The following is a 26,283-nucleotide window of genomic DNA, read 5'->3' on the forward strand; positions in this document are numbered from 1 at the left end:
GTCTCTCCATGTCATCAAATATTATGTCATCATTTTTAATTGCTGTATACCAGTCAGATAACTGCCACTCCTTTGTTTTGTCTGTAAGATCTGGAAAGTTAGTTACGTTTGTTGATTTAACAGATTATCATTATTTTATTTTATTAGTTTTGTACTTAGGAATGGAATGGGAGGAAAACTAATTCAGAGAATTGAAAGAGGCAATTAGGAGAATAAGTTGAATATAAATTAGGAAGATAGCATATAAAGGTCTGAAAGGAATATCGTGTGACAAAAGCATTGATACCATGAGGCAAAATCCTTCGTGTTGGAAGTGTTGCTAGTGTTTTTTGACTTCTTTAAAGCTTATTACAAAACAGGCTTAAGTTTATATTTTGTAAATTCCACATATCTTAACAGGTGTTCAAGACTGATCATTGTTTCCTACCTATCTACTTTTTAACTTTATTTCAAGATTTCTCCCCTAAAAGAATTCTGAGTGTCAGCTAGGATTGAGGTTCTCTCTGACCTTTGTATTTTCAGTCTAAAAATTGTACCTTTCATACCTGTCATTTGTACTTAATAAACGTTTGAGGCTATTGCTTTTATTTTTCATTGTTTTTATAAACTTCATTTTTTAGAACAGTTTTAGAAGCTTTTGCATTTAAGTAGGTTAATGGATGTTGTCCACTCTTTAAGGCTCTGCCTTTTATTTTGATATCAAGAAATTTGACCAGTGGGATATTGATATTGACCACTATCTAAAGTAATGCCTTTCAGAAATTAGCTCATAGTTAAAACAACTTTTGCTCAGGTTGGATACAGTGGATTAACAGTCCTTTCGTGTGCTCAGATAGTGGAAGGATCCTTCATGGTTAAGAAAGGGGCACTGAGAAATGGCTGTGTGAATGGGGCATCTCAGGTGTTGGTCTATACTGTGTGATGGTAAAATGATGAGCTGGCTTTGTTACTAGGAATAAATGGGCTTTTTTCGTAGATTGTTCACGTTCTCTAAGAGAAGTATCTTTCAGTCTTTGACCTTGAGATTTTTTAGTCTGGTGTTGGGCAGGGAAGGGTACTTGGGGAGGTTCACCATTCAGTCATAATTTCATTTAATTCTCCTGCTTTCAGATTTTTGTATCATCCCTGTCTTCTTCAGTATCTGGTATTCCTGAGTTTATCTAGTTCTCTTTATGTACAGGAAAAAGTTCTTGTTTCCCTGGGTCAAGTAGGAATAGTGTCCTGGTTGTCTAGGATGGGAACCTGCAGGTTGTAACTGTACCCTTCATTGAGTCCTATTTTCTGCCCCATGCTTCTTCTCTGCCTTCAGAGGTATCTGATGTTCTTTAGTCCTGATCCTTTCCAGTGTTCTGTGGGGTGGATCTTTCTTTTTGCTGATATATCTTTCTGTAGCCCCTTGCAAGTTTATTTCTTCCATTCTAAGTCACCTCCTATACCTCTCTTTTGTGTCATCCAAAATTTGTTGCTATTTGTCATCTTTTTTTCTATTATCTCTTTCCTTATGGAGTTATGTCTTTTTTTTCCTTTAGTATATTTGTAGTAGAGTTTAGTACAGAGAAGAAATAAATTTATGTGTAAAATCAAGCTGGGCTTAACTGAAAGTGATGTTTTTATTTAAAAAACTTTTTCTCCCTTGCGTTGTGGGTATGGATATGTATTGAGAATTCGAATACCTAGACTTCTCAGAATTGAGTGTAATATAATAAAATGTGTAATTTATGTAATGTATAAGTATTTTAAAGATATGTGTGTGCGTGTGTATTTTCACTTAGACTCTCAGCTCTCCTTGAAGTTGTATATTTTGGGTCTGTAAGGACCTAGATCCAGTTTCTCTGTTACTTTGTTCATGTTATCATATAACTTAGTTTTCTAGTCAGTTATCAAGCAATTTAATGCCCATTTCCTGACACTGATTTTTTTAGAGTAAATTTGACTGGCTCTTAGGCTTTCCTAATCTAAATCTGACTTCAGGGTGGGTTTTTTTGGAACTCAGTTTCTGTTTTCACCGAAGAAAGATATTCAAATGTATGATCCTTCACTTTGAATTTGGTTTTTCCTAAACCTAGAGGAAAAAGCTATTCATAAGAAAAACTTTATGTATTTATTTTTCTTCTTGTAGAAGTTGTGATAGTGTAGAATTTTAGAACTGGAGGAGGCCTTAGTGAGAAAATCCCTTTAATTTTTCCACCGAGAAAATAGGCCTGATGTATCATTTATCTATTTCTGTGTAACAAATTACTCCAAAAGTAGTGTCTTAAAACAACGATAAACATTTATTCTCCTCAGAGTTTCTGTGGGTAGGAATTTGAGTGTGATTTAGCTGGTTGGTTCTGGCTTGAATTTCTCGTAAGGTGGTAGTCAAGATGTAGGCCAGGTTATGGTCATCCAAAGCCTTATGTGGGGCTGGAAGATCTGCTTCCAAGTTGGCTCACTTACGTGGTTGACAGGTTGATGCTTGTTGTTAGTGGGAGGCCTTGGTTTTTCTCCTGTGGACCTCTCCAAGGGGTCCTTGAGTATCTTACTACGTGATAGCTGGCTTCCTCCAGAGTGACTGATCCAAAAGAGAGCAAAACAGAAGGGGCAATGTCGTTTATGACTGAGTCTCAGATATCACACACTGTCATTGCTGCCGCATTCCATTCACTAGACGCCCGTCATTAAGTCTGGTCTACATTGAAGGGGAGGAAAATTGGGTTTCACCTTCTAAAGGAAAGAGTATTAAAGAATTTGTGGCTATACTTCAAATCTGTCACATCTGGAGAAATGAAATTATTTTTTCTTGGTCATACAGGGAATTGGTGATCTATTTGGACTATAATATAGATGTTTTGGTAATATAACTAGGTGCAAATTGTAAGTAATAGTTGCTTAATTATCATCCATCATTGGATACAATTATTATTATAACCTGATAATTGTGTATCATTTACTTATTGATTCACCAGACCCTTTTGATTATCCATGCCAGGCATTATGCTACTAACTGAACATGTCTAAGAGAACCAGATTTGTGTATAATTATTGTTGACTCTTAGTGCTTTCATTTACTTTTATTTTTACTGGAGCTGAACTGTGTGCTTGTGTGTATGTGGTGTTCCTAAAAGCTTTTGATCTGCCAAAAGGATAGGAACGCCCCTCCCAAGTAGCCTTCAAACTAATTACTAATTTTAAAATGTAGCTTTTTTATTGGTTTGACAGCAAAACCCCTTATGTAAAATAACCAGTTAGCTTTACTAATAAGCTATTTTATTATAGCCTGTTTCCTGATGTTTATTTAAACATACATTAAGTACTGAGTACTTAGAGAATTGGGGCAAAGATATATGCCACAATTCCAGTTGTTAAATAGTACTTTGTGTAGAAGGACAGAGAAATACATACCAAAAATGGAGGATGATAGCTATCAACCTAATATGGTCACTTTTTATTAGCTAAAGTATCAGTTTTTGGTGTGTTGCTATCTTTATAAGTTATTATGGTGCCACCTCATCAGGAAGGGGAAATAAAAACTGGAAATAAAAGTATTTTAGTATTTGCTTGTTTTTTATATTACTTATTGGAAAGATAATTTTTGCCTCTCTAGGAAGCATAATGCATTGATTTTTTTCTCTTATAGGCAATGTCTGTGCTGCTTCAAGGAATATAAGCATTTGGAGATTTTTAACCAAGTAGTGTGTGCACTTATTAACTTAGTGATTGCCCAAGTTCAAGTGCTCCGGGACCAGCTTTGTAAACATTGTACTACTGTTAACATAGATTCCACGTGGCAAGATGAGAATAATCAAGTGGAAGAACCACTGAATATAGAAAGACAGTGTAATGAAGGAAGTACAGAAAGACAAAAATCAATAGAAAAAAAATCAAACTCTACAAGAATTTGTAATCTGACTGAGGAAGAATCTTCAAAGAGTTCTGATCCTTTTAGTTTATGGAGTACGGATGAGAAGGAAAAACTTTTACTATGTGTGGCAAAAATTTTTCAAATTCAATTTCCCTTATATACTGCTTACAAGCATAATACTCATCCCACTATAGAGGTATGTAAAAATAGGATTGTGAATTTTAAGTAATACCAACTCATAGTTATGTTCACAATTTCTCACTTATGAATAAATATGAAGACAGTGTTAATCGAAAATTTTATAAAAATCACCATTGTTATAAAAAACTATTCCAGTTTTTTTCCAGACCATTTCGGTATCAACTTGTGTTGAACAGTTGCTCAGCAGAGTACTGTTAAGGGAAGATTTATAAATTGAATTTATAAAAATTGAACTGTTTGTCAGTGATCTAAACAGTTTACTGATGTAGATCAGTGCTCTACTTATTGTGACTCTTTCAAAAAGTAGTGATTGAGGAAAAAGCAGTACATAGAATTTTGAGTTTCATTCTTAGAAAGATAGGTAACAGAATTTGGAATTCTCTTTGTCAAGAAAGAAAAGCTTAACAAATTATCTATAACCACTAGTTTTAAATAATAGTATTTTCTTTTGTAAGTCAAGATGCTTGACTCGTTTCATTAGTGATAGTTTTACAAGCCTTTTCAAGTTTAGTAACCCACCTTAGGTTCACTTAGACAATGGCGTTTCTTTCTACACATAGTGGGAATTGAGATAGTTATGTGGTAATTTATTCTGTTAGTGTCTTAAAACCACAGTGATTTATTATTTCTCATGATTCTGTGGTTGGATGGACAATTTTTTTGCTGATTTTGTGTGTCCTCACTTATGTGGTTGCATTTACTCTGAGAGTCAGATGGGTTTGAAGGTCTAAGTTGGTTTCACTCACATGTCTTACAGTTGGTGCTGGCTGTTGTCTAGGGCTCCTTGGATTTTCTCCACATGGCCTCTCATTCTCCACTAGGGTACACTGGCTACCTTACATGATAGTCTTAGTGTTGATCCAGGAAGGCAAAAGTAGAAGCGCTAAGGCCTCTAAAGGTCCAGCCTCTGAAACCACACAGTATCAATTCTGCCACATTCTATTGGTTGAAGTATCTCACAGGGGCAGCCCAGATTTAAAGGGGTGTGAAGTAAACTCTGTCTCTGGATGGGAGGAGAGGTAAAGTTTCATTTTAAACTTTAAAGTACGTTCTATTTCTTATGTGTCCTGGGATGGGAAGAGTTGTGGCCATTAACAAATCTACCAATATGCTTTTTTCTTAAAGTCTGTCTATTTTCTCCAGCTTATTTGTTTTATGACCTTCATTCTGATTTCTCTGGACTTCTTTCTTTAACTAAAAAAAAGTTGTCCTTTAGAGAAAATATTTTCACATTGAATTGAGACTATTTAAAAACGTAGCCCAGGAGGTGGATATTTTCCCTATTAGAATTCCCCATAAGAATATTTTAAATCAATCAGATTGTGCTCTGTCTTCTAGAATTCTTAGTCCGTTATCTTCCCATATAGAAACCTTTTGATGAAATCTGTTACATCACGTAAGATATTTATTAAACATTCTGAAAAATGTCATCTCAGAATCCTTTTTTTCAACAAAAGGGATCCATTTCGTGCAAACCTGCAAAATTTAATGTTAAGAACACCATATGAGGAGCCAGTCCCATCGCCGAGTGGTTAAGTTTGTGGGCTCCGCTTCTGCGGCCCAGGGTTTTGCCAGTTCGAATCCTGAGCTCGGACATGGCACTGCTCATCAGGCCATGCAGAGGCGACATCCCACATGCCACAACTAGAAGGACCCACAACTAAAAATACACAACTATGTACTGGGAGGCTTTGGGGGAAAAAAGGAAAAATAAAATCTTAAAAAAAAAAGAACCCATGTGAAGAGTGTTTTAATGCCTTAAATTGATAATTGAAGGATGCTAAAAATGGTTTGGTTCAGGACCTAGATATGTGAAATTCATGCAACATTTCTGAGAAATAAATTTTTCTCCAGTTAAAAATCTCTTAACAGAACTATAGCAATACTATGTCTGCTATTTTGTTCCTAAAATCAATTTGCTTATCTTTTTTTTTAAATGACTTTCAAAAACGATAATCTCCAAATATGGATATAGTCCACTCCCCTCTACTTCCCCTTTTGGAATAAAGTGCCTCGTTATTACTATTCTTGAGGATCATTCCATGTGACTCCTTGGTTAAAAGCAATGGTTTCATGAGGTCTTTGAGGTAAAATTCTAATTAAAAAAACACCATTAGATGTATATAGTAAAGGAGGAATCTCCTTAGACAGAATTTACATGTACTTCTTTAATATTCTATTCATAATAGTTATTTCCCAAGTTTCTAGTATCTTTGTAATGATCTGTTACAAATACTCTAAAATTTCTAGGTATCTATCCTACTGGTCATGTAATTAAATATGTTAAGGGTTAGCTGTTTCAAAGGGTCTCAGATGAAAACCTTGGTGGCATACATATATATTATAAAATTATAGTATGTATTTGTGTGTATCTGTATACACATAAACACAGATATCTTAAGAAAACCAGTATTTACTATGCAATGCAATAGAGTTTACCATAAAGATTTTTAATCCCACCTTTTTATAAGGAGATAGGCCATCCAGTCTTTCCTTCATACTGCTGTGCCATCCCTTCCTGATAAAGCCTTGATTTTTATTTTTATTTCTTTTTAAAAGGCACAGATTGGCCAACCCTCTTTAGAAGGAGAAGATTCAATACTCACGTGTTAGTATTTCGATAGCTGTGACTTTAGAAACCTAGTCAACATCCTTATTTTATATAAGAGGGAACTGGCTTGCAGAGGTTAGTTTTGATCAGGTTTACGAAGCCTATTATTGAGAGAGTTCTAGAATTCGGGTCTTATTCTACTAAACTGCTTCTCAGTCATTTCGGACTAATCACTGTAACTATTGTCTCCATTGCCAATAGTGAATAAGATTGGAACTTGGAATCCCTTCTTCTTCCCCCCTCCCCCATCCTTCCTTTCTCTTCTATTGAAGTTGATATTTGTTTTTAATATTTTTAAAGATGTAGTCATTGGAACTATGTAATATTAATTAATGTTACAATTTTGGCAGGGTGGCCAGTTGCATTCTTTTCTTTTCTTTTTTTTTAAAGATTTTATTTTTCCTTTTTCTCCCCAAAGCCCCCTGGTACATAGTTGTATATTTTTAGTTGTGAGTCCTTCTAGCTGTGGCACATGGGATGCTGCCTCAGCATGGCTTGATGAGCGGTGCCATGTCTGTGCCCAGCGTCCAAACCGGTGAAACCCTGGGCCGTGGAAGCGGAGCGCACGAACTTAACCACTCGGCCTTGGGGCCGGCCCCTGCATTCTTTCCTTAATCCTGAATAACTATATATAATTTTATGAAATGAAGTATTGCCCTAGTGTTACAAGTTTTAGTCTAAGTAGAATGAAAATAGGTATAAAAATTATAGAAAGGAGAGAAACCACTGTGCTTCTGTTAAATGTATGTATAACATGATCAGGCAGATTAAATATATACATTATGTTATTTTATTTTCCAAATTTCTGAATCTAGGCTGGTATTCTCTTGCATTTTCTACTGACTTTTTAAATCACACCCCCCCGTTTTTTTTTTTTTTTGCTGAGGAAGATTTGCCCTGAGCTAACATCTGTTGCTAATCTTCCTCTTTTTGTTTGAGGAAAATTTGCTCTGAGCTAACATCTATGCCTTCCTTCCTCTATTTTGTGGGTGGCTTGCTGCCATAGCATGGCCACTGATATGTGGTGTAGGTTTGCACCTGGGAACCAAACCCAGGCCTGCAAAGCAGAGCGCACTGAACTTAACCACCAGGCCACAGGGCTGGCCCCCCTGCTTACCCTTTTTTAAATTAAGTTAAATATTTTTACTTCACCCTTTTAAAGTGTGTAATTTAGTAAGTTTTAGTGTATTCCCAGAGTTGTACAACCATTACTCCTATCTAATTCCAACACCAATGGCTTTTTAAGTAAAAATTTTATTCTTAATCCACTGGCCTTCAATTCTTCATGGTTTGATCGTGAAGCATCATTTGCTTAGATATAGAATAACTTTCTGGTTACTCAATTTTTTTCTCTTTTCTCCTTTAAAGTAATAGAAAAATTCCTTTGTTTACTTCTAGAAATCTAGTGGCTTTATCTTATTTAGTAAATGTGAGGTTATGGGAAAAAAAACAAAAACTTTACATATCCCTGATAGGTTTCTTAAGGCCCTTTCAGGGACTATCTAAAATTAGAACTTTTGAAAGAAAAATGATGTTGAATCAGCTTTTAGGGAGACTTTGTGGTGGTGGTACCTGTAGATCTATGTTAACTCTTTATATACCACTTAAAATGAGATTATGATAACACCTTAGGATAATGTCTTCATGTATGCAGAGTAGAAGTATGAAATATTAAAACAGTTCCGAGTAACCGGAATAGATGTAACAAAGTCCATGAGTAACATTTTGCACATCAGAATAGAATTCTCTTAGGAGATTTTCCAGCTTGTGTCCATGTAAGGCACCAGAAATCTTGACTCCAATCTAATATTCCAGCATGGTCCACCTGGTCGGTGAATCTGTATTTAATAATACCACAGGAGTTCTTATATTCTGGAATGTAGACAAAAGGTTTGTTGAGAATAACTTAAAGCTTTAACTGTGGCCCTGATAGTAGAGGCTCAAGAATAGATTTATGAGGTTTAGTCTACTTAATTTGACAAGTGTTTTGACCTCTCTTAGGACAGTTTTTGATTATTTTGAAATGTTTTGAGAGTTTTTTGGGGTTTTTTTCTTTTAAAGATTTTATTTTTCCTTCTTCCCAAAGCCCCCTGGTACATAGTTGTGTATTTTTAGTTGTAGGTCCTTCTAGTTGTGGCATGTGGGATGCCGCCTAAGCATGGCTTGATGAGCAGTGCTATGTCTGTGCCCAGGATCTGAAACTGCGAAACCCTGGGCTGCTGAGGCAGAGCGCGTGAACTTAACCACTCAGCCACGGGGCCAGCCCCTGTTCTGAGAGTTTCATGTGATGCTCTCAATTAGTTGTTTTCAAACTTGATTTCAGCAGAGATTTAAATATGTGAAATAGGTTAACAGCAATGAATGAATGGGTTCCTTTGGAAGCTAACTTTTTTCAGATGAATGTATCTAGCTTTCTGATTATAAAAGTAACATTTTCTGTGTGACTAAAAAATACAGATTATACAAAATATAGACTTAAAAAAGCCTTGAATCTCTCCTCTTTATTTTCTGCTCAAAAAAGCTGTTGTGACAAAATTAGTTCATATATTTCCAGGAATTTAAAAAATTATGAAAATAGATCATATTCATAAATTCTTTTTTAAATGGAAATACAAGATATTATCTTTCTATCCCTATACATATGGATCCACCTTATTATTTTTTTTTAGCAACCTTTTGAAGGTATAACTTACATACAATAAAAATCAATGGTTAAAGTGTATAATTTTTTTTTAGTGAATTTACAGAGTTGTGCAACCATTACCACACTCCAATTATAGAACCTTTCCATCATCCCACAAAAAATCCCTCATGCCATTTCATGTTATTATTTGTGAAGGCTCCGTAAGATGTTGGATGGTTATGCCACCATTTATTTAGCCATTCTATTGATGGATATTTAAGTTATTTCTAATTTTGATATGTTAGAATTTCAGTGAGCATGATTGTACATACATTTTCCAGCACTTCTTTTATTAGCTGTTTAGAGTAAATAACCGGAAGATGAATTGCTGTGTCAGAGGGAATGTGTATTTTAAATGTTGGCAGATATTGCCACATTGCCCTCCTACAAGGTCATTCCAGCTTCTACTCTCACCAACGATGGATGAGTGTGCTTCAGGTAGTTTAAATCTTATGTTGGAAAACACATTGTGAACCTTTTGAGTATACATCTAGGGAATTCCAGAGCACAGTTTGAAAACCACTTAACTAAGTTATGGTGTATTTTTATATGAATTGCTCCAATTCTTTAAGGAAAAGTTTTTGTTTAAGAAGGCAAAATAATGTGTAGTACATAGTATAGAAAGATTTTTTTGGAGAAGAGTTAAAGTGTACTTTAGAACTGAATCTTACTAACTTCAGTTAGGAATATATACCACCATTCATGACGAGAAGCAATCGCAAAATCTGTTTTATAAAATCAGATTATAGAAATCAGGTATAGGAAATTATATTTTTAAAAGATTATTATTTAATAGTGTGATCTAATTATATTTATTTTTTTTTAAATCAGGATATATCAACCCAAGAAAGCAACATATTAGGGGCGTTCTGTGATATGAATGTAAGTGTTTTTTATCATTCTAAGGATTGTGGAAAATTTTGTTTTTTTGTTCATCTGTCTTTTGAGTTTATTTTTATGTCTGATCAGTATCTTTCCAGTATTGGTAATAAAATGAAAATTATTCCTGGTAAGTTTTAAAATAATTTTCTTTTTTTCCTCAGGATGTAGAAGTACCATTGCATTTGCTTCGTTATGTATGTTTGTTTTGTGGGAAAAATGGCCTTTCTCTCATGAAGGATTGCTTTGAATATGGAACTCCTGAAACTTTGCCATTTCTTATAGCACATGCATTTATTACAGTTGTATCTAATGTAAGTATTGTCTGGAATTGGTTTTAATCTTAGGAACAATGTCTAATACTTGAATAACATGAATTTTATGTCCAGAAAAGGCAAGTTTTGAGTTATTTGCATGTATAATATTTTTTTTCTGGATTATATTTTGAAAAAATTGAGTACAGAAACCTTTTTAAAGTCTTTATTTTGGTAAAATTGGAATTCTTATACATTAATGAGTTCAAGTTAAATAGGTAATTTTAGCCATTTACCTCTTTTGTCTAAAATATAAGATAGGCAGAAAAGTCTTATGTTGATTTCAGCTTTGCTGGACTGGGATTTTGTACTGGGAAATTACTGGCTTCTTAGAGTCTTTGATTACTTAAGTAATGGTTAGCCTAGGGTACTACTACAGTATGTCTGACTTCGCTCTATATTACAAATAAAGACCTGACATTTCTTTTTGCCTTTGTAAAGAAGATAATTCTTTTGTATGTTATGAATATCAGTTACTGTGGAGCACAGTTAAGTGTGGAAGCAGAGATAAATACTTTTTACTACCTGTATGTTAAAATTCAGCCTTTAATAACCTTCTAGTCTGATCATCATTTAAAAAATTGTAGCAAAACTTAAACCTAACGTTACCAAAACTTGAATTCTTTTGTTAATTGAATTACCTTAAATAATAACTAATGTGACATATTTAAAGTACATATATAAAATAAAAAAATATAGGGTACAAAAGGACTCAACCAAATACCTTGTTGTATTGTTTCCGATGATATTCTCTTTGCAGTGAAGTAGTACATTGGAAAGGGCACTGGGTTTACTCAAATTTAGCATCTAGACCTCCACGTTTCCATATTTGAAGTAAATGATTTGTATCAAGGTCATTTTTAGTCCCTGAATTCCTTGGTTTCTGACAGGTTGAAAATACTTCATGCAATGGCAGCATAGCATGTAGATTAAGAATGTAGGCTTTTTTTTCCTCCTCCTTCTCCCCAAAGCCCCCTGGTACATAGTTGTATATTCTAGTTGTGAGTGCCTCTGGTTGTGCTGTACGGGATGTCGCCTCAACATGACCTGATGAGTGGTGCCATGTCTGCACCCAGGATCCAAACCATGGGGTTGGCCCCAGAATGTAGGCTTTTGATTCAACAGATGCATTTAAACCCTGAATGTGAGCTTCAATTTTTTTTTTTTTTTTTCCTGAGAAGATTTGCCCTGAGTTAACATCTGTGTCAATCTTTCTCTATTTTGTATGTGGGTTGCTGCCACAGCATGGCTGCTGACCATTGGTGTAGATCCACACCTGGGAAGCAAACCTGGGCTAAAGTGGAGTGTGTGGAACTTAACCAGTAGGCCATGGGGCTGGACCCTGAGCCTCAATTTTTTTAATCCGTAGCATGAGAATGATAAAAATGATGATCTACCTTAGAAGATTGTTGTGAGGTTTTAAGATATATTTTAAGCTATTGTAACATCTGATATATAGTAAACTCTTAGTGACTGGTAGCTGTTACTTATTTTAGCTGTTATTAAATACTCACCGATTCTCTTATTCTGATTGACCTTATTTGTTTGATAGGAAGTTCTATTCAGTTTGGCTTTCTTTGGGAGAAAGAATAAAATAACTTTTGAGTGAACTTAAATCCTGTGTTGACGTTTTAATTTTTCACTGTGGTAAATTTGGAGAAGGCATATAAGTGAGTTTGAAATCCAGAATTCACAAAACAGTGTATCAACTCTTTTCCTTAATTAGGAATATTACTTGAATTAAAATGTATTTCTTGAATTTATTTTACAAATTCTTGGTTAAAAGTCTATTATGGAAGGCTCATTAAAGGCTTTAATCTATTACTATGTCTTAAAATTATCCTTTACTAAAGAAAAAGGTTTAGATTCTGTTTCTTCTTACTCCTCAGCCTTTTTACGACTGCTAATTGATGGGCTGTTGTCAGTTTGCATAACTTGATCTTGTAAGTCAACTGAGACCATTAAACCAAAGTTAGTTTAAAATTCGTTATACTACTTAAGTTAATAATATAGTTGTTTGGGTTTTTTTCCTGAGAGTATAACATATGTACCTTTCAGCTAAAGGTTTTAAAACTCTGTTGAGTAACTCACTTGGCACCTTTTCCTCATAAGAAGAAAGATTTTTTGATTTGTCCCTCTTCATTCTAATACAGTTAATACTTTGGTGCAAATTAAGAGCTTAAGTTACAGTCCTTTTTATAATCAAGGTTTCTGCAGAGTCTGTACTTGACTTTTTTCAGAGCCTAAAATTTTTCTGAAAGGTTTGATGACATTTAAAGCGTAAGGAGTTTTGGCATGACTTTGGCAAGATAACTTTGGTGACTTTGACAAGATTGTGGACTCTTGACCACCCTCCCTGAAGTTTATATAAACAGTGGTCACGTTAAACAATTAAAACAGACATCCCTTCACATTTTGAGAAACTTGAGAGCCTTTACGTTTCAGAATTTTTAACCACATACAAACTGATCTTAGAGCATAGTAGTTTCCCTCTAGTGAGTCATTGTAAATTGTGAACCTGGTCTTTTTATCTATATCTCATTTATTTTCTTGAGAAATAGGCAGCTGGTTTAGTTGTGCTATTTCAGCTTCAACAAGGCTGAAGGTCCCTATTTGGGAACTTCTGATTTTACATGGGCTGTCACACAGGAACAAAAACTCTCCTAGATTTAAATAAGAAAAAGAATTATTAGATTTTAGGGCCAGTCCTTTCTTGAAAAAAAACTCATGAATTATAAACCACTTGTAGGATAAGAGAGGTAAGGGCTAACCTTATTGAGTACCTGTCCCTTCCATGATTGATTATAGTAAATCATACATTCAGAAGAGAATATGTTTATATTATTTCCTGGGGACCAGACCATCCTGTTTGTTTTCTAGGGTGGTTTCCTTACTCTTAATGAGGAAAGGTGACTTTATCAGGTGGTGAGTGTTATCTCTTAGAACCTGAACCTACAATCCTGAGCTTGCAGCACAGGAAAACTCACTTTGTCCTGGGTCTGAATTATCAGCAAAGAAAGAAAACTCTTACTTCATCAGATTAAGGTTTAAAAAATCTGATAATATTCTCAAGCCCATACATGTATTTCAATTTCAAAAACTTGCTGCTCAGCATTTCTTAACTAACACTGACTGTTAGCAGATTTCTCAGTTTTGCACAAATATTACTCCACTATTATATGGATCTATTCTTAGTAATAATGGCTGTAGCCACAGGAAAAAAACAACAAAAATCTGTATGTAGTTTCCTTACTTTGTTTTGGCCTTTAGGTTTTCAGCAAAAGCAGCTAACCAATATTTAGCAGAGGTTAGAGTAATAGAATGCAGCGTCCTTCTAGAAGTTTCCCCACTGATACCTAAGATGAGTTATATTTGATTGTAGTATCCTGCCTCAGCCCTCAGCTCTTTGCTTGAGTTAGTCATCTCAGACATAACACCTTTTATTAGCTTAAAATTGACAGAGTCTAAGGACTTTTAGTAAAGAACCCAATAGGGTCATGGGATTTATTTTGTTAACATGCGTGGAGAGGAAGTGCAAATGAGGCTTAATAAGGAAACCTCAAGAATATATGCTTTAGAAAACAGATTATTTAGAAATTATATTGACAAATTATTAAGTTAGAGATGTAATCAGACATGCAAACTTATAGGGGTTATAGTAACATATCAGAGCAAAGAATAATAGTTTCTGAACTCTCAGTGCTCTGACTGCTTTTACAAAAACAATAACAAGGACTATTTAATATCAGAAATTAAGCTAGTTAAGATATAATTTCATATATCTCCACACTAGACAGAGTGGGTTGACAGTTCTGTGAAGTTTTTATTTCACCATTTTGTCAAAACTAGATTTATGATGTCTGCTTTTCTGCAGTTATAGGGGGAACAATATAGGGAATGTATTTTCCTATTCCTGGATATTTAACATGTACTTAGGAGGGCTGCTAGAATTCTGTTATCACCAAGAGGGGTGATAACACTAAAGCAAACTTTAGAAGCTCAAAACTTGTAGTAAGAAAAGGAAAAGGACATATAATCTATGATTAATAGCATATAGAATTTGGTTCTTGTAATGTTTTGCATCTATAGTAGTATTAAAGAACATAGACCTTTTAATATATATATGTACACATATGTATATGTATTTTGTGTGTGTGTGAGGAAGATTGGCCCTGAGCTAACATCTCTTGCCAATCTTCCTCTTTTTGCTGATGAAGATTGTCACGGAGCTAACATCTGTGCCAGTCTTACTCTATTTTGTATGTGGGATGCTGCCACATCATGGCTTGGTGAGTGGTGTGTAGATCCATGCCCAGGATCCAAACCCGTGAACCCTGGGTCACTGAAGCAGAGCAAACGAACTTAACCACCATGCCACTGGGCCGGCCCCAAAGAACATACATTTTATAGAGAAGTAATCCTGGGTTTGAATTGTAGCTCTATTACATACTCTGTGATTTTGATTACATTATTTTTATAAGCCTCACTTTTGTCATCTGTCGGAATGGCAATATTAAGGGCTCAGTAAGTCGTAGCTCTTTCTATTAAAATTTTTTCCTTCTGATGTTGACATTTTCCTTGTCATTTTTATTTAAATTTTTATTTGTGTCTTTGTTTATCCCAAAATAAAAGATAACAGCATACCTATTTTCATCTCCTGTAATGTATCTCTTATATAACTGAATCTTTTAACCTTTTTTAAAAATTTGAAATATAACATTCATACGGAAAAGTGCACATAATGATAATACATGGCTCAGTGATTTATCAGAGTGAATACCTCTTTTAACCACTGCCCACACCAAGAAGCAAAACATTTTCAGCTGCCTAGAAGCCTCCCTTACACTCCCTCCAAGTCCCTACTCCATCTCTGCCCTTAAAGGTAAACACAATTCATGTTTTTATGTTGATCACTTTCCTGCTTTTCTTTATAGTTTTATCACCTGTTTGCATCCCTAAATACTATGATTTAGTTCTGTCTGTTAACCATGTACATAGAATCACATACTATGCATTCTTTTGTCTGGCTGTTTTTGTTTAACTTTGAGACTTATATTTCATGTAGTTCTAGTCTACTCATTTTCATTGTTGTATAATACTTCTCTAAAAATGTACCAGCATCAATCCGTTTTACTGGTAATGGCCGTTTTGGCTATTGCAATTAGTGTAGTGTCCAGCCTTCTTTTCCATGTCTTTTGGTGCACATATGCATACATTTTATTTGGACATGTATCTAGAAGTGGAATTTCTTGATCATAGGCTTTGTGTATATTCAATCTTATGCATTAATGCTAAGGTTTTCTTAAGTGATTATGTTAATTTACACTTCTACCAGGAATGAGAGTTCCATTGCTTCACATCCTTGCAAACACCTGGTATTCTTACTCTTAGTGATTTCTGATAGATGTATAATAGTACCTCAATGTCATTTTACTTTTACATTTGTTAATGACTAATGAGATTGAACACCATTTCATAGGCGTATTAGCTATTTGGATACTTTTTGAGAAGTACCTGTTCAAGTCTTTTACCCATTTTAAGAATCAGATTGTCCCCCTTTTCCCTACTGGTGTATGGAGATTCCTTATGTTTTGGATGCAAGTCTTTTGTCTGACATACACATGTTGCTAACACCTTCTTCCACTCTGTGGTCTGCTTTTCGTTCTCTGGTGTCTTTTAAGAGCGATTGTTCACTGAACTTAAGGGTGTGTAACTTAGCAAAAGTTTTTTTTTATGGCTAATGTTTTTCACTTATGGTTGAAAAAGTCTTTGTTACCCTAAAGTCATGAAGATATTTTTCTGTATGCTAGAAGTTTTAGTTTTACTTTCACATTTTGATCTGCACTTCAGTTGGAATTTATTTTTGTATATGGTGTGGGTGAGGGATCAAGATTCGTTTTCTTTTCCATATGGACAACCACTGGGCCTAACACTATAGCAAAGACAATCCTTTCCTCTTTGTTCTGAAGTACCATTTTTGTCATAAATCACGTGTTTCTTTGTGTCTGAGTCTGGGATCTCTAGCATGTTCCATTAGTCCATTTAGTTAATCTTGTGCTGTTTGTACACCATCGTAATTTCTGGAGCTTTATGAGAAGTGTTGCTAACTGGTAAAGCAAATTCTACTTCCCTGTAATTTCTTTTTTATTGAGTTATAACTGACACAACATTATAGTAGTTTCAGATGTACAATGTAATGATTTGATATGTCTATATATTGCAAAATAATCACCACAGTAAGTCTGGTTAGCATCCATCACCACACATAGTTAACAAATTTTCTTTTCTTGTGATGAGACCTTTTAAAGAACTGTTCTCTTAGCAACTTTCAAATATGCAATACAGTTTTATTAACTGTAATCACTATGCTGTACATTATGTCTCCACTCCTTGTCATTCTTAAAGAGTGTGTTATCTCTTTTTGGACCTTTGTCTTTGGAATCAGCACCTAAAATTCTGCACATACACCTCTTTGGGTGCGTTGAACCTAAAGGTCAATTTGGGGAGAACTGTCATCTCTGCAGTATTGAGTCTTCTAATTTATAAATAATGGTAAATGTTTTATTTACATGTTCTTTAATTTTTCTCAGTTTTCCTGTTATGTAAGAAATATATATATATATAAAATATAGTTTGTGTGTGTATATTTATTTATTTGTGTTGACTTTGTAAGCAGCAATCTTGCTAAACTAATTCCAAAAAAAGTTTATCTGAAAATTATTTTGGATCTTTTACTTACATAATCGTATCCTCTCAGAGCAATATTGGTTTTAATTCTTTTCTAGTTCTCTGCCTTTTATTTAGTTTCTTGCCTATTGTACTGCACTGTCTAGGACCTTGAGTTCAAATTGAATTGAAGGCATTCTTACTTTGTTCCTAGTCTCAGAAGGAAAAGTTTTAACATTTCATCATTAGTATAGTATTTGCTATAGGACTTATGTAGATGTCTTTGATTAGATTAGAATGAAGCCATACATTCTGTGTCTTTAAACTTGTTTTTAATTTGTATTCCTTGCCTGTGTCAAGGCTTAGTGTCATAGTTTGTTGTTTGATGATTTGCTTTGGATTTTTATTCTTATATTTAAACCGCTGTTTATGAAAAGAAAACTTCTATAATGTAAGCATATTAGATTTAGAAATGGGTTGGAATATTGTATAGAAAAAAGGAAACATTATAACTTAGATTGGAACTTAATTCAGTAAATAGTTGATATTGTAATCAGTGTGTGACTCTAAAATATATTTGCTTTGATGGATACTGAAGTGACTAGAAATCATAGGTAATTTCATATTTTTTAGAAGGAAGGATGAGATGGTTTATTAAAAACTAAGATGATTTATTAAACTAATTTAGTGCTCAAGTATTTGGGTTGCTACCTTCCAAAGAGATATAGCGTAGCATGTAGTAAGATGATACTACTTGGATAGATGGTTCTCCCTTTTAGGCAAGAAGCTAACATTAATTTTTCAAATTGATTTTATGTATATGTATAAAAAATGTATAGTCACCTGTTGCTAATGGTGGGGATATGTTCTGAGAAATGTGTCGTTAGGTGATTTTGTCATTGTGCGAACATCAGAGTATACTTAGAAATCTAGATGGGATAGCCTACTAAACACCTTGGCTATATGGTACTAATCTTATGGGACCACTGTTGTATATGCAGTCCATTGTTGACTAAAATGTCATTACGTGATACATGACTGTTTAGGTTAAATTACTTCCCTGATAGGTGTGTAATTCTATTTCTTAGTTTATTCTTTTAAAAATACATAAAATGTATGTGGTTTTAGAGGCAGCACAATACTAAATGCTCTTGTTTTTAATTAAAGTGAAAGACATAGGTATTTCATATATTCAATATACATTGTCATCTTTATGCTTCTTTGTAGATTAGAATATGGCTACATATCCCTGCTGTCATGCAGCACATTATCCCTTTTAGGACCTATGTTATCAGGTAAGTTGATAAAATCTTCCCCCCTGATTATCAATGTAATAATGTTTAAACAGTTTATAAACATGGTACAGAATTAAATTGTTTTGAAAGTCCCTTGTACTCACATCCTCTAGAAAAAAGTTTAATTGGCATTTTAGTGTATAGTATTTTTTTATGCACATGTGTAGGTTTATACTTAGTGTTTACTCTTTTTTTTTTTTTGAGAAAGATTAGCCCTGAGCTAACATCCACATCCATGAGTGAGGCTATCCTGGAGCATCTAGGTCTAGCCTAGTCAGCCCAGATCAGAAGAGCTAGCTATCAGGAGAACTGAGAAATAATAAATGGCTGCTATTTTAAGCCACTAAGTTTTGAGAGTTGTTTTCTTATACAGCAAAGGCAAACTGATACATGGCTCCATCCTGGACTCACTTCTATTCTCTTTCTATATTCTCTCCCCAGATGATCTCATTCATTCCTGTGGTTTTTAAGTGCTGTCTTTATGCTGACAACTCCTAAATTAATGATATTGTTCTGAACTACAAGCTTATGCTGCTCATTTGCCAGTGCCACTTAAATGTCCCACAAACATCTTAAAATATTTAAGTTCTCCCAGTCTTTCACATCTCAGTTAATGATACCCGCAGCACAAAAGAGAAATCAAGGGGATGGGGGTTAGAGTGTCATCCATGATGCTACCCTTTTTCCTTAAACTCTGCAATCACCAATTTTATCAACTTCACTTTCACTTATATCCGTTCAATTTTCAAAATCACCATAAATAATCCTTGTACAAGTAACCATTTCTTCCCAGGACAATTGCATTAACCTTTCAATTGGTCTCACAGCTTCTACTCCAACCCCCCTATAATTTATGATCCACTTAAAGGCCAAAGTGATCTTTTAAAAACCATCATGACTCATCTGCTTAAAACCCTTCAGTAGATTCCCACTGCTAAATTAAATCCAAACTCCTTACAATAACTTGAAGATCCTGAATAATCTGCCATTGTTTATCCAACTGCATATCACAATTATATCCTCTTACACACTGTGCTCCACATCAGTCTGCTTCTAGCTTCTTTAATATATCATATTCTTTCCAACTTCAAAGCCTATGCCCTTATGTTCCTCCTACTTGAAATATGTCCTTCTAATTATCATCCAGTTGGCTGATTCATATTCTTCAGATGTCACCTTTCACAAAGGCCTAATATTCCTTCTCTACCACGTTACCTTACTTGCATAGCACTGATGACTATGATTCTTTTCCTGACACTTTCTCCAACAACTTAAACAGTAACAGGAAAATAGCAGGCCTCAAATCTTTGCAAATGAATGAACGAGAAAAAGTATGAAGAACTCATAAATATTATCAAGAAACACAATCTTAGAACTCTAACAGTCCATACTCTAAGTCTAGTCAATATAATTCTTTATCCATCCTCTTCTTAGGTTTCTTTCTTACATTGAGACTTACAAAACTCAAATGTCACCTCCTCCTCAATGACACCTTCTCTATTCCCATACTTAAAATTGTGACAAACCTTCTAGAACTCTCAATCCATCTTTGCTGCTGTTTTCCTATGTAATAGTCATCACTTTCTAACAAACTATATCATTTACTTATTTACTTTGTACATAGACTGCACAAGAGGAGAAATTTTTTCTTCTCTGCTATATCCCCAGTGCCTAGAACATAGTATATATTTGTTGACTAAATAAATACAGTGGAATACCATGTAAACACTGTTAATCTCTTTAATTCTTTTTATATACTCATGTAAAAAAAAGTCCTGTGGTTGGCAGGCTGATTGGTCTTGGGGAGGACAGGGGAGCTCATATACATCTTGCAGTTGGCTAGATGTCAGTTGGGGCATCAGCCATGTCTCTTTCATCTAGCAGGCTAATCTAGGTTCTTTTTCTTGGTGGTGGAAGAGTTCCCAGCGAGAGAGGGCAAGCTCGAAAGCTTTTCAAGCTTCTACTGTATCACATCTCTTAATGCCCCATTGGCCAAAGAAGGTTTCATGGCACAGCTCAGATTCAAGGGAATAGAGAAATAGGTGACACCTCTTGATGGAAAGAGTGGTAAAGTCACATTGCAGAGATTTCTATATAAAGTGATGGGAGGAATTTGGGGCTTTTCTGTAGTTCATTACAAGACCTGAGGAGCACTAATGTTGAAAGGTTGGATAGAGAACAAGGAACCAACCAAATAGACTAGGCAGGGCCTGAGAGTTTTGGAAGCCAAAAAGAAGAATGTTTAAAATGTACACATTTTAAAGAATTTTGGCTGAGTGAGGGAGTAGATGTACTGTTTATATTAAGTCAGCTGAAATTTACTAAAATAGGAGCTATATACATGACAGGTATTAGAGAAGAGTAAAGCTTTACTGGAGGTGCCAAATCCGATGTTAAATGACTTGGCTCTTTGCAGTTTCTGATTCAAGTTGGTCTCTCAGCAAAGGACACACTGCTAACAGGTCACCATCCTTGAAGCATCACTTAGAGATAGTTTAAATTGGGAATGTTAATCCCAGGATGCCAGGTTCTACTGTACTAAACATTTTGGAGGTATGGAGCAAAGGAATATTATTGAATTACTGAATGACCTTTAGAAATATTTTATAAGTTTTTGTGTATATTTTATTTCTGAATCATTTCAGGTATTTATGCAAGCTCTCTGATCAAGAGTTAAGACAGAGTGCGGCTCGCAACATGGCTGACTTAATGTGGAGCACAGTGAAAGAACCATTGGATACAACGTTATGCTTTGATAAAGAAAGCCTAGATCTTGCATTTAAGTACTTTATGTCACCTACTTTGACTATGAGGTTGGCTGGACTAAGTCAGATAACGGTAAGCTGTCTTTGTTTTATTTTTGTTCGTTTTTTATTTGCCTTCCAGACTATCATTATCATCACAATAATATCTCATATTTGTGGAGCTCTTTCTTTGTGCTAGGCGTTGTGTTCAGTATTTTACATGCGTTACTTTGTATGGTCCCTACAAATAATTTCTGTATTTTCTCTATTAAATACAAGGAGACTGAGGCTTAGATTTAGAAGGATTTATACCTTGGGTCTTTGATTTCAGGGTCCAACTCCTTCACTGTTTTTTTTTTTTTTTTAACTATTTAGCTTTCTACATTTAGAAACAATGTTTTCAGAGAGAAAGACAATTGGAAGAGATTATAAGTAGTTACTTAATTCATTTTCCAGGCAGAAGCCACAGATTATTGGGCCATAGGCCAAATTTGAGTAACAGAAATGTTAGGTTTGGTTTGCACAGTAACAAATACTGTTTTAAATAGGGAGAAATCTGTATTATTGGCTTCTCTTGGTGGATGCGGTGGAGAGGAAGACCTGGTATCCTTGAATCTATATTCTTGCATAACAACAATTTGCTAGAGCTAACTAGTTAGCTGCATCCTTTAGAATGGATATGCATTCTTTGGTTTACCAAGGTCTCCATTAGCTTTGCTCCTTTACATTTCCTGCCTCTTTTTGTAGTGTAGTTATTCAGAAGTAGCTAGATTTTACCCATGTATTGAACTTGGTAAATATAGAAAATACTTGTCGACATTTTCTCAAATTAAATCTTAAATGTGTTTATCTAGGGAGCTTTATCCCAAAACTTGATGTCTGTAATGACATATTACTAGCTGCCTTGCATTAATATTTTTGTATTTTCCCCTTATTCAGCTTTGTTTTCTCTAGTGTTTCTTTGTTCTTTGTTTTCTCTAGGACTAAGTATTACTTGTGGAAGGAATTTATTTAGTGTTTTAATACAATAAAGGAAATAGCCAGACTAATTGGAAAGTGTGTATATCTGTTTATCTAATATTTTATAATTTTGATGTGGTTATTGATTATGAGCCACATATTTCAACCGTGTTTGTTTTTTTTTTACAATTGCTAACATATATAAGAATAATGTTGGAAAAAACTTTTAATTTCTTTAATTATAGAATCAACTTCATACCTTCAATGATGTGTGCAATAATGAATCATTGGTATCAGATACAGAAACGTAAGTAGAAGCATTAATTTATACCATTTTACCTAGTATACCATTTTGATCTTTAGCTGTTTATTTGATAAATACAATTGTGACTTTATTAGAATTGAATGTTTACTAGAAATTCTTTGCCTTGTAGCTTCATTTGTACAGTCTTCAATAAGCTTTCAGACCGATATATTGAAACATGTTTGTTTTTTAAAAGCATTTACCAACATATAGTGTTGTTTGTCACAAAATGCAAAAGGATACTATTTACAGGAGAGTTTAGTAATAAGGAATATGGTACTGATAGTTTTCAGAAAGCACACTGGATGCACAGAAAGAAAAGACCTCATTCAATACATTTTATGGAGAAAAACCAAGTTGATGCTCATGTATGAAAAGTGGTAGTTTTTATAGCTTTAGGGCTTTACAAGTTCTTAGAAATATTTATTTATTCCAATATTTATTCCATTTAGTTATCCAACCAGTATAGAAATTGGTTTATTAATCTCAGTTGGGTAGTAATATCTTCTGCTTGATCAGAGTTGTATAGTTTTAAGGTGTTAGAAAATTCATAATTACATGAATGAGTCATGTTTTTGCTTTACTGTTAACTTTTGTGCATTTATCTTAGTTCTGCCCTGTGGAGCTCACTCAGTTGAACCCAGTTCTTCGTGAATTTGAAAGCCAGAGACTCTGTCACTTTACTCTTTTTCTTCTTCAGGGTAAAGGGTTCTCATTCCTCCAGTTGTTCCTGATATGGTGTCATTTTTAGATTGATCACCAGACCAGTCATTCACCTCTGACAACATTCTTTGTCAGTGGTCCTCCTAAAATTTCTTGCCCAGAACTGGCTGTAGCTTTATAAATTCTGGGTTATACTAGAAGTGCTATTTCACACTGTCAGGGCGTTATATGGACTATATTCAATGTATGTAAAACTACAGCTCTGGATTTCCCTTTTGACTCCTCGTTGCCCCCACTCCCACCCTTCTAGCCCCACAAGACTGCCTCAGAGAATCTTAAAATTGTCAATGCAGTAATCAACCCCTCAACCCCTGCAAAAAGGAAAAACAATCCTAGAATCATCAGTGTGATAACCCCACACGTCCCGGGTAGGTTTTTATGTTGCTGAAATAGTGGATAAAGAGGAAGGAGGAATTCTATTCAAAAAAGTTTAAGGAATATATATCCTAAAAATCTGGTTAAGAAAAGAGGGCGGAGAGCAAAAGTTTTGAGGAATAGTGGGTAGAGAGAGTTTAAGTTGGGAAGAGAAGAGAATGCAGACAATGTGAGAATATTGGAACAAGTAGAAAAAGTGTGATAAATATTGTTGGAGCCTGTGAATTGGCTCTCTTTTTAAGCAGTTTTGTTAAGGTATAGACACTATACATATAAAATTCACTAGTTTTTACAATGAATTTTAGTAAATTTGAAAAGTGCTACTATTATCACAATGAAATTATCACAATCAAAAAGATCCCTTTTACCTCAGTTGTAGTCTTTTCTCATTCCTAACCCCCCATTCTACTTTGTCTCTATAGATTTGCTCATTTTGAACATTTCATAGAAATGGAATCATATGATAGTGGTCTTTTTCATTGTCTTCTTTCACTTAGTATACTGTTTTTCTTGAAGTTGATTCATGTGGTGATGTGAATCCGTACTTCATTTCTTTTTATTGCTGTACAGTATTACATTATGTAGATATAACTCATTTTGTCTATCCATATGCCAGTTGATGAATATTTCAATGTTTCCACTTTTGGTTAGTATGAATAATACTGCTTTAAACATTTGTGTACAAGTCTTATTGGGGCCATATGTTTTCATTTATCTTGGTAGATACCTAGGAGTATGATTGCTGGTTCGTTAATGGTCGTTTTATGTTTGACTTAAAAAAACCAAAATGTCAAAATGTATTCCAGTGTACCTGGATTATTTTACATTCCCACTGGCAACATATGAGGATTCCAGTTTCTCCTGTTCTTGTCAGCACTTGTTATTATCTGTCTTTTTTATTATAGCCAATCTAGTGTGTGTAAAGTGGTATTTCATTATGGTTGTAATTTGCCGTTCTCTAATTATTAATGATACTGATTATCTTTTTTAGGGGAGGGGGTGAGGAAGATTGGCCCTGAGCCAACATCTGTGCCAGTCTTCCTCTATTTTATGTGGGATGGTACCACAGTGTGGCGTGACAAGTGGTGCTAGGTCTGCACCTGGGATCCGAACCTGTGAACCCCAGGCTGCCCAAGCAGAGCGTGCAAACTTAACCACTATGTCACTGTGCTGGCCCCTTGACTATCTTTTTATGTGGTTTTTTGCCATTCCATTTCTTCTCTGGTGAATTGTTTGTTCACTTTTTTGCCCAGTTTTTAATTGGGCTGTTTGTCTTGTTTTATGGACTAGCGTTTGATCTGTACTGCAGAATGTTCATGTGTGATGAAGAATGCTGTTGATTCTGTTGTATGGAGTGTTCTGTAGATGTCAGTTAGGTCTAAAGAGTTTATAGTATCATTTGCCTTTTGTATCCTTGTTGATTTTTCTGCCTAGTTGTTCTATTATTGAAAGTAGAATATTGAAGTCTCCAACTCCAGTTGATCTTCATTTTGTGGATTCTGTATTTGTGAATTTGCCTATTTGCCACAATTTATGTGTAACCCCCAAATCAATACTTGTGATACTTTCATGATCATTTGTGGAAATGGATAGAGCAGTAAATAATTTGAGTCTCCCTGTAATATGCACATTCCCAGCTGAAGTCAAACAAGTCGGTGCTCTGCATTCTTGTTTTAGCACTGGTACAGAGATGACCAGAGGATGGAAATTGTAGGCAGTAGTGCAGTTTAGTGCAAGAAGCTTTGTCTCTGGGGCCAGTTGGATGGGATGTGAATCCCAGCTCTAGCACCTGTAAGTGGGGCAGCCTCAGGCAAGTTACCTAAACACTTCTGCATCTCATTTTCTGTTTTGTAAAATAGAGAAAATAGAATCTACTAAGATAAGTTGTCTTTAGGATTTAAGATTCAAAGATTCAGTATTAGCTAATTCATTGCAGTAGCTTTATAGGAGGTAACTGCCAGGAGTAACAAGAATTGGCTATATTGTTTGTCTTTTTTTTCCCCTCAATTCTGTGGTATGTGTATACAATGAAATACTATTCAGCCATAAAAAAAGAATGAAATCTTGCAATTTATGACAACATGGACGGACTTGAGGGCATTACACTAAGTGAAATAAGTCAGACAGAGAAAGACAAATACCATATGATCTCACTCATATGTGGACTTGAAAAAAACAAAACAAAAACCCAAGTTTGTAGATACAGAGAACAGATTGTCAGAGGTGTGTTTGTGTGTGTGTGTGTGTGTGTGAAATGAGTGAAGGGAGTCAAAAGGTACAAACTTGCAGTTATAAAAGAAATAAGACATGAGGATGTAATGTACAGCATGGTGACTATGGTTAATAATACTGTATCGCCTATTTGAAAGTTGCTAAGAGAGTAGAGCTTAAAAGTCCTCATCACAAGGAAAAAAATTTTTTTGTAACTGTGTGATGACAGATGTTAATTAGACTTACTGTGGTGCTCCTTTATTGTACACCTGAAACTAGTATGATGTTATATGTCAATTATACCTCAATTTTGAAAAAAAGGTAGTTTTTAGAAAAAGAGGGCCAAATAAAAGAAAGCAACACCAAGATCATTGTTAATGCCCAAATGAGAACGATGTCTCTTTTTTCAGAGAGAATGGGGTGGTGGGAAGGATGCTAGTGGTCTGTGGTGGCATTTTTACATAGGAGAAAAGAGT

The 26,283-nt window shown here is 34.7% G+C and overlaps 1 protein-coding gene across 8 annotated transcripts in view; it reads left to right on the forward strand.

Moving 5' to 3' along the window:
- Window positions 1-26,283, forward strand: part of USP34 (ubiquitin specific peptidase 34) — a 253,192-nt gene that overhangs the window by 43,523 nt on the left and 183,386 nt on the right. For all 8 annotated transcript variants that reach the window (XM_070572601.1, XM_070572605.1, XM_070572606.1 and 5 more), the window contains 6 exons: window positions 3,617-4,037; window positions 10,168-10,218; window positions 10,380-10,529; window positions 18,423-18,490; window positions 21,136-21,328; window positions 22,440-22,501. In XM_070572601.1, the coding sequence (XP_070428702.1) occupies window positions 3,617-4,037; window positions 10,168-10,218; window positions 10,380-10,529; window positions 18,423-18,490; window positions 21,136-21,328; window positions 22,440-22,501 (945 nt within the window). The remainder of the gene's footprint in view (window positions 1-3,616; window positions 4,038-10,167; window positions 10,219-10,379; window positions 10,530-18,422; window positions 18,491-21,135; window positions 21,329-22,439; window positions 22,502-26,283) is intronic.

The sequence above is a fragment of the Equus przewalskii genome, chromosome 14, assembly GCF_037783145.1.
Source record: "Equus przewalskii isolate Varuska chromosome 14, EquPr2, whole genome shotgun sequence".
In the NCBI taxonomy this organism is placed as follows: domain Eukaryota; kingdom Metazoa; phylum Chordata; class Mammalia; order Perissodactyla; family Equidae; genus Equus; species Equus przewalskii.